Raw genomic sequence first — 9273 nt, forward strand, 5'->3', positions numbered from 1 at the left:
ACAGGAATAGCATTCAAGTAATGTCCCAATCATTTGGACATCATCCCGAAACCAGCATCAGAAGAAAAATCTCCAACAGAGATGCATTTCTCAGCAAAATCCTCGATAAGATTTTTCTCTCCAAGCAAAGTGATTCGAGAAATCTTATCCCCCAGCAGGGCTGTTCCAGATTACTATCTCCAGAAGGTGTGGTCTCCACACCAGGACTTGGTCAAATAGTGCATCGGAGGATTATGCATCTTCCTCATTCCTACTTTAAAGGGCATCAAAATCAGAACTTTCAAATTACCTTTCATCCCCGAACAGTACCATGGTTCTCAAAGAAGGTTCCCAGCCGAGGGTACTCAAACAAGACGGCAAAAATCATCAACGATCACAATGCCTTCACGTCCAGATGACTAGCAGGGATTTATTCTCCCAACTAGAAGCTTGATATGCTCAAAATCATACATCATACATCATACATCATACACCATGCATCATACATCATACATCATACATCATATTCATACACATATTCATACACAACATAACATGCATATTTCTCCTTTAGTTCGAGAATCTCAACACATCCATTACATACATCATAAACATTGCATATCACTAATTTGATTTTTTCAGGCAGACGGATGTCTTCAGCAAAGATGTTCTGAAACACATGCAGTGTTCCCCTGAATTCTATAAGCAGTCCTCTCAGATATAATCAAGCCAAGGTTTCATTCTGAAGAGATCTCTCTTTCCAAATCACTTATCAACTCAAAAAAACAAGAAACACATATCGAAGTCGATACCTCAGACGGTTCCAGAACGATCTACCATCGAAGATCTAAAGCTGATACCTCAGACGGTTCCAGAACGATCTACCATCGAAGATCTAAAGCTGATACCTCAGACGGTTCCAGAACGATCTACCATCGAAGATCTAAAGCTGATACCTCGGACGGTTCCAGAACGATCTACCATCGAAGATCTAAAGCTGATACCTCAGACGGTTCCAGAACGATCTACCATCGAAGATCTAAAGCTGATACCTCAGACGGTTCCAGAACGATCTACCATCAAAGATCTAAGGCTGATACCTCAGACGGTTCCAGAACGATCTACCATCGAAGATCTAAAGCTGATACCTCAGACGGTTCCACAACGATCAACTTTCAAAATCTAAAGCGGAAAAACTTTGGACAGTTCCGTAACGATCATCCTCCTAGACTTAAAACGGTAACCTTGGACGGTTCCAAAACGGTCGACGCAGAGGTTCTCAAATCCTTCATCAAGATATAATCAATGGATTCATTCTGGTGAACAAACCATCAACACAATTGCCAGATGGCATCTGAAAGCCCATCTCAGGTAATGTTTCAATCTTCCAACCACATTTCTCAGACAACATTCAAAGACAAATTCCAGCATCACTCCCGATGGAGGTAAGTGCAAATTTTCAGGGCATCTAAAATATTCAATCATCTTCTACCTTCAGATTTCAAACAATCTCTTCAGGTTTAAGAAGATTGAATAGGGGCAACTGTTATACCCCAAAATTTGCCCGCATCTTTTTTCAAGAAAACTTCAATCTAAAAATTAAGAGTTTCATATAATCTTGGATTTTCACATCCTGATTTATGAATACTTGATTTTTAGAATATTTCTTATACGGTATTTTGGCTCGCTGGTGGATTTTTTCTTACACAAACGCCAATTACTGTTTATTACTTCACACACGCTATTTATTTGATATTTATTTACAGATAAATAGTACTGACACAATTGGTACAGAGTTAAATCTTTTGCAGGCGCAGAGTCCGGGGATTCAGACTGTATGGTAACAAGTAAATTATTATTAATTTTTGTTTCCCACTAACTTTTGTACTATATTCCATTATTTTCAAAAATCTTTTCCTTTCTTTTCAAATCTCTTTTTCAAAAAAATCAAATCTTAACTTTATTCTACACATTTCTCTTTTTTCCAACACTATCATACACTTTCTTTCAAATCTTACTTCCACTCAAATTTTCCTTTTGTACGGAATCACTTCATTCCCCAACGTCTCTATCCTTCTTTTCATTCTATAAATACCTCTCATTTTTTCCATAAAATCTCACATCAAATTCTAACTCATCTCTCAAATTTCTACTTCATATTCATTCTCTCTTCTTCCCCGGCAAAAATGGCGAAGCGGATAGAGACGTGTTTTCTTATGGTCATCACCGTCGTGGTGGTAATCATGTCTTTCTTCTGCCTACATAGCCCGGAAAAATGTGGATCTGGGATGTTGACACTCCCAATCATCTACATGTTATTATTTGTAGCATGGGTTATTAATCGTCATTCTTAAAGTTTGCCGTATCTCTTATTTTCTTCAATGTACCGTTTACTCGTCGTACCGTTCATTATAGTATGTAATGTTTGTGCTGTCAGTATTAAATGTTGTACTATTTGTCATACTGTTGCTTAATTATTCAGATAATATTTTGTGTGTTTTCTGCCTGTTAAATATTTATTTTTCTGTGCATTAAATGATTTTCGGGGTTATTATCGGTAATTTTGCCCGCATACAGTATATATTATTTATTTATTATGTCTGTGTTTTTCTAACAAGTCATGTAAATAAATTTTCACCAATCACATAAAACAAAAACAACAAAAAGAAAATTAACTTTGACTGTTGATTTTTCACTCTAACTGCTACATTAATACCAGAATAGTCAGTTGACAGTCAAACTGCTGACAGTACAATTCTCCGTGTCTTGTACCATCAATCAAATCAAACTTTTTCATTTCAAAATTCCAAGATTTTTTTCCTAGAAGTCTTCTGAATATCACATGATTAGCAGAGACTCAGCACTGCACAAAAATCAGGTACGCTTAACTGTCTCCTCCACAAACAGTCCCTAACTAGGGTTTCTTGTTTTTTCAGGAGAAACAAGTTTTTGAGACCTCAAATGGATTTCATGGATTTCCATATATCTCAAAGTACCATCATACAAATTTTCAAACTTCAATTCACTTAAACGCACCGTCAGCAGCTCGAACAGTCAACAGACGACCCGTTTGACCAAAAAAGTCAACAGACAGTCAAAAATGAAATTTTTTGTCAACATCCATATTTTGTCAAAGGATTCATCATTTGATCATTGGATGATCATAATTCATCAAGGAAAGATCAAAAATCAACAAAACCCTAAGATTCAAAATTAGGGTTTTCTCCTAAAAAGTCAACTAAACTTTGACTGGTCATAACTCTCTCATCCTTCATCCAAAAAATTCAAACCAAAGCTCATTGTTAAGGAAATTCAATTATATTTCAAATGCAATTGGTCCCTTGATCATTTGATTCACCATTTGAAAAATATGAACCAAAACATTACAGGTCATTTTCAAAGTCAACAAAAAGACACTTTTTTCAAAAGGACACACAAGGAGCATCAAAAATCATTTTGACATGAGACCAAAGACATTGGTTAGAGGACTCTTTGAGGTTTCCAAAAAGTGCAAGATCTCCTTCATATGACAAAAATTGAGGGATTTACACCTTGTTGAAGTTGGCTAAATTTTGGGAAAATGCATAAAACCAACATTGATAAAAAATGTATTTTTTCCAAATGGGGCCAAGTTTTCATAGTTCAAACATATTTCCCATGATATAATGGGCCTCCCACGACCAAGACATAGCCCACATCATTTTTATTCCATTTTTGGTTTAATTTTATCCCATTTAAGAGTAAATTGAAAAAGGAAAATGGAAGGATAATGCATGGCTTAAATCTTAAGCATGACTCATCAAAGAATCTTTAATTTTCTGCAGAAAATTGAAGTACAAGGCAAGAGAAGTGAAGAAGAGCAAGACTTGGTCAAATATTCAAAGATTTTTAATATTTAAAAATCAAAGTTTCAACAAAGCAATGAATGCTTCTTGGCTTAGTTTCTAAGCACCTCTTGGCTTATAAATGAAGCTGCATACTCCATCAAAAAAACACACGAAAATAGCAAGGGAGATAGCAAAGAAACTTCACAAAATTCTCAAAAATTCCATAACTTTGTAAATTTTCTCCTAAAGTAATATAGAGTAAGAATAAGCTTTTTGTTTGGTCCCATGAGAGTCATAATATGCGTATGATGTTTTACATGAACATACACACATAGCTTTCGTTTTCGTATGCATGCTTAACTAAAATGAAATCTAACCATTTGCATAGACTCATGGCATGATATAGAGTAGGTTTGATTGATCACATGCAAGCTTTAACGTGGTTTTGAAGCTCCACCATTTTTGAGCATCAAACATGTGAAGCTTTCGTTCTCCATGATACAGGCTCCAAATGAAAAAACTAACGACGCTATCATGTTCAGAAGGGTCCATTTAGGTGATCTGGGTGGCCCTTGTTCTTTTCCATTTTCATTTTGTAGGTCATTCAAACGGTTAAAGAATTGAAAGCAAAATCCGCAGGAAAATCCGCAGGTAAGTCTGCAAGAAATTCCGCAGGTAAAAGGAAGAAGATGATGAATAGTGAGGTTGACCATTTGACCGCTCGCGTGGCATATTCTCCTCTTTCTATTCGCCAGTCAGCTTTAGTGGGCCCCATGTTGGACTCTTAAATTCAGCATGATCACATGTTGCACCTCTAACCACGTGTACCATGTAACCACGCATCTGGGCCATAGATCTCCACTAATTCTCCATCCAACGCACCAAAACCCACTCCCCATATCATAGACTCTCAGATCAATCACACATGATCATGCCTTATTATATTTTCTATTTCTATTTTAATTTCTTTGCAAAATTAATTAAAAATAGTTTTAAAAATCCAAGAAATACATAAAAAATATTTTTAAGTTGCTAAAATAATATTTTATTTTTCTTCATAATTTAAATATTTTGTATAATTAATTAGATAATATGCATATATTTATCTTTTAATTATTTTAACCAATCAAAAAATCATAAAAAAAAATTTGTTCTTTTTATTAAATATAGTTTATATATTATAGGCTAATTTTGTACATATTTAGGATAATTTTCTCTTTAAGTTTTAATTATTTGTGTAATTATTTGTATAATTATGTATTAATTAACTTAATAAGGAAATGAAGAGTGAGAAAGTTAGAGAGAGAAACAGTGAGAGTGTTTAGTTTTTTTCTTCTGGTTTTCACATGGCTGCAAAAGTAGGGATCACTGAAGGAAGTTGGCAAAGGGTGAGCAGAAAAGGGAGACACGTTAATTCAGGATTCAAATGGGACATTATGAAAAACACCATTGTAGGAGACATCAGGGAGATAACTTCGTTTTTCATTACGGATTTCGACCACAAATGGAGAGCTAGTGACTTGTTCTTTGAGTTCAAAGAATTGGGGACGGTTGACGAAATTGTTTTACCTGCTAAGAGGGATTGGAGAGGCGAAAAGTATGGTTTTGTGAGGTTTGCGAATGTTGAAGACATCAGGACGATGGAAATCAAATTGGATAATTTATGGCTTGACGGGAGAAAACTGAAGGCAAATGTTTCAAGGTTTAAAAGGAAAGAGGCTCACGGTAAAGTTATGGTGGATCGTTCAGCGCCCAAGGAGGATAATCTCAGGTCAGTTGGTGTTGCTAGAAAGGATTATCAGAGCAGAGGACAGAATGGGGGAGGGGTTGCAAACAGAACTTTTAAGGCTCAAGGCGTTTCTTATGCGGATTCTTTGAAGATAAATTCTTCATCGAAAGGCATTTCATCGTTGAAGAACATATCGGTCTCAAACCCTGGGGATGTTAGTTTAAAGGAGGCCATTAATAAAACCTACTCCTATAGTTCTAACAAAGAAGAGAAATCTCGTTACCGTAATGCTTGGGTGGGCATTGCAAAGTCGCCTGGGTTGGCATATGGTGTGTGCGACAGCTTGTGGTCCGAAGGCTTTTTCTCCGTGACGGCAACTCCTCTGGGGCCGAATCTCTGTATGCTAGAAGAAGACACTGAAGGGGAAATCGTAAGGCTGATTTCTGAGAATACAGAGTGGAAGGCAAGCTGGTTTAAGGAGGTTAGGAAGTGGCAGACTCAAGATGCGGAGTGCTTCAGAACGGTTTGGGTTTCCATCTATGGTATTCCTTGCTTTGTGAGAAACAAACGTTTTTGCGATCTACTGCTATCTGACATTTGGGTGGTGGCTAACGGCGAAAGTCTAGAGGGCAAACAAAGTAGGATGGACGTTACCAGATTGATGATCTTCTCGAAGCTCTTGGAGACTATAAATCGGAAAATAGTGGTATTAGTGGATGGAGTGTGGTACGACATTTTGGTGAAGGAAGAGATTTCGTACGGCGACGGAGACAAGTCAGATTCCTGGGCTAGGTCGGAGTCTTCTTCGGAGGAAGAGGCAGACGGCGAATCCACGGCAGAGAGAGAGGTAGAGGCAGTACCGGCGGAGGAGGCTATAGATGACGTGAGATCTGGAAAAGTAGATGGTGGCTTTTCGAGGTGTGTCAGGTTCACAGAGGTCAAATCGCAGAAAGGAGGGTTGGAAGAGAAGGGAGTTTCGTTTTTAGGGGAAGATAGGGGCGGCTGTTTTTTCTGATTGTAGGAAAGAGCAACGTGCAGAGACTTTTTCTGGTGATAATTGTTCTAGGGTTGAGTGTTCATTCAAAGGAGCAATAAATGTGATGAATAAGAAAGAAGGTAGCTTTGAGGAGGCAACAGAGGGAAGCGGTAAAGATGATGACACCATTTTGGATTATAAATTAATCTCATCTAAGGGGCCCACAATTTTAGGCCCATTAAATTTTTTGAGAGTGGACCCGGAAGAGGTTGTTAGTTCGGTCCCTTTCATTCCTAAAAAGAAGGCGGAAGAGACTATTTTACCCTTTATGGAACACTTATCAAAAAATAATGAGGTGGAGGTGGTGGGACCCAAGGAGGTTGACAAAGGGTATATTTTTAAAGGGAAAGGAATATGCATGCATGCAGATAGTGAGAATTCGGTTGACCACGTTGGTTTAAGTTTTGATGATCAATGTAAAAGGCTGAAAAATTCAAAAAAAGTTAGGAAGCATATGAGGAAGGTTTTTGATTTATGAGATAGAGTGGAGAACTATATTTACCCTGCGGAGATGATATTTCCGATGAACTCTGGAAATGCTAATGGCAACACTCATGGAGGCGGTACGGTGGGGATTTCTCTTTCAAATGATTCGCTCACTCATTCTGATATCATGAATTGCAATGCTAGAGTTATTAAAAGAAATTTAGGTAACTCTTCGGAGGGGTTGTGGAAATCCATGAACAACTTGGGAATCTCAAACTCTTCCGCTTTTTTCGACCCTATCAAGAAATTGGAGGAGATGGAGTCTAAAGGTTTAAAAGGGGGTGAAGTCCCTAAGGTGAATGTTGATAGGTTGAAATGATTATTTACTCTCTCAATATTAGAGGTGGTGGTAAGAGAGTGAAGAGGAGGAGAATTGGTTTCAACATCCAAAAGGGAAGGGCGGACATAGCTTTTATTCAAGAAACTAAACTGAATGCTTTTCACCATAAGTATGCCGAGGAGTTGTGGGGTAACGATTTGGTGGAATGGTCCCATATGGAGGCGGTAGGGGCATCGGGGGGAATTCTAACAATGTGGAAGAAAGATTTTTTCAGCTTGCTTTATAGCTTTCGGGGCGAAGGATTCTTAGGAGTGTGCGTGGAAAAAGATAATACTAGAATTTACTTTGTTAATATTTATGCCTCTTGTGACCACAACATTAGAATGGCTTCTTGGAAGAAGTTAGTGGATCTCAAAAGAAAGAGTGTAGCCGGGATGTGGTGTTTAGGAGGTGATTTCAATATAGTCTCGTCTTTGGAAGAGAGAGTTGGGATTTCTAATAAGAACTACAAGAGGGAGATAGAAGGTTTCAATGAGTTCATTGTTGACATGGACTTGGTGGATCCCCCTACCATAGGAGGAAAGTTCACTTGGTCCAACAAAAGCGATAGTGCGTTGAGTAGATTGGATAGATTTCTATTATCCAACTCTTTTGTTGATGTTTGGAAGGTAGAAGGTCAATCTATAGGTGAAAGAGATGTCTCAGATCATGCTCCCATTTGGATCAAAGACAACAAGAGAGATTGGGGACCTAAACCTTTTAGATTCAACAATCTTTGGTTTTCTCATGAAGAATTCTTTAATTTTGTGGAGGTGGAATGGAAAAAGTTAGAGGTGAAGGGAAGAGGGGACTATTGCTTGGTGGAGAAGTTGAGAGCTATTAAAAACAAAATTCGGATATGGAATAAAGAGATTTTCGGATGGATTGATCTCAACATAGAAGAAGCGGGGAAAGAAATGCACTTTTTAGATAACAAGTTTGCTCATTTTGCAGGTAATGTTCCGGAGGCGATTGTTCTTCAAAGATCGAAGGCGGCTATTGATTTTTGGAACAACCTTTACAAAAAGGAAGGTTATCTCCGTCTCAAGTCGAGGCAATTGTGGTTATCTGATGGTGATAGTAACACGCATTTTTTCCATAATTCCCTTAAAGCTAGAAGAAGGAGGAATGCTTTATGTTCTCTTTCCTCTAATAGAGGAGTGTTGGAGAACGTGGTGGAGATTAAAGACTATGTTCATGATTTTTTAAGTCTTTTTTTGATGAAGACTTTGAGAGAAGGCCGTCTTTTGGGGATTTGGGTTTGAAGAAACTACATGAGAGGTAGGCTTTTAGTATTGTACGTCCTTTCACGGAGGAGGAAGTGAAGGTAGCTATTTGGTCGTGTGACAGTAATAAAAGCGCGGGACCGGATGGTTTCTCTTTGGAGTTCTATAAGAGGTTTTGGATGGTGATCCGGGAAGATGTGGTGAAGATGTGCAATGATTTTCATAGCAAATGCTCTCTTGTGAAATCGATTACGTCGTCTTTTCTTGCTTTGATTCCCAAAGTTGTTAATCCCCAATCCTTAGGTGAGTACCTCCCCATTTGTTTGGTGGGTAGTATTTACCAAATTATTTCTAAGTTGTTGGCGGCTAGATTGAAGGAGGTTATAGGAGGTTTGGTTTCATCCAACCAAACTGCCTTTGTTCTGGGTAGAAACATGATGGACGGGGTTCTTTTGGTGAATGAGATTCTAGATTGGTCGAAGAGGAAGAAAAGAAGTTGCCTTTTGCTAAAGGTGGATTTCGAAAAGGCTTATGATTCCGTTTCTTGGCAATATCTTAGAGATATTATGTCTTTGATGGGTTTCGGAGAGAGATGGATGAGGTGGATGGAAGCTTGCATTTTTAGTAACCATATGTCCGTTTTGGTTAACAGAAGTGCTACTAAAGAATTC

At 37.9% G+C, this 9273-nt stretch overlaps 1 protein-coding gene across 1 annotated transcript; it reads left to right on the forward strand.

Moving 5' to 3' along the window:
- The first annotated feature begins 7372 nt into the window (after positions 1-7372).
- LOC131636161 (uncharacterized) lies at positions 7373-8641 on the forward strand. Its single transcript, XM_058906818.1, has one exon. It carries the CDS (start codon positions 7373-7375, stop codon positions 8639-8641), a length of 1269 nt encoding a protein of 422 aa, XP_058762801.1.
- The last annotated feature ends 632 nt before the right edge of the window (positions 8642-9273 follow it).

This window comes from Vicia villosa, unplaced genomic scaffold, assembly GCF_029867415.1.
Source record: "Vicia villosa cultivar HV-30 ecotype Madison, WI unplaced genomic scaffold, Vvil1.0 ctg.001653F_1_1, whole genome shotgun sequence".
Taxonomy (NCBI): domain Eukaryota; kingdom Viridiplantae; phylum Streptophyta; class Magnoliopsida; order Fabales; family Fabaceae; genus Vicia; species Vicia villosa.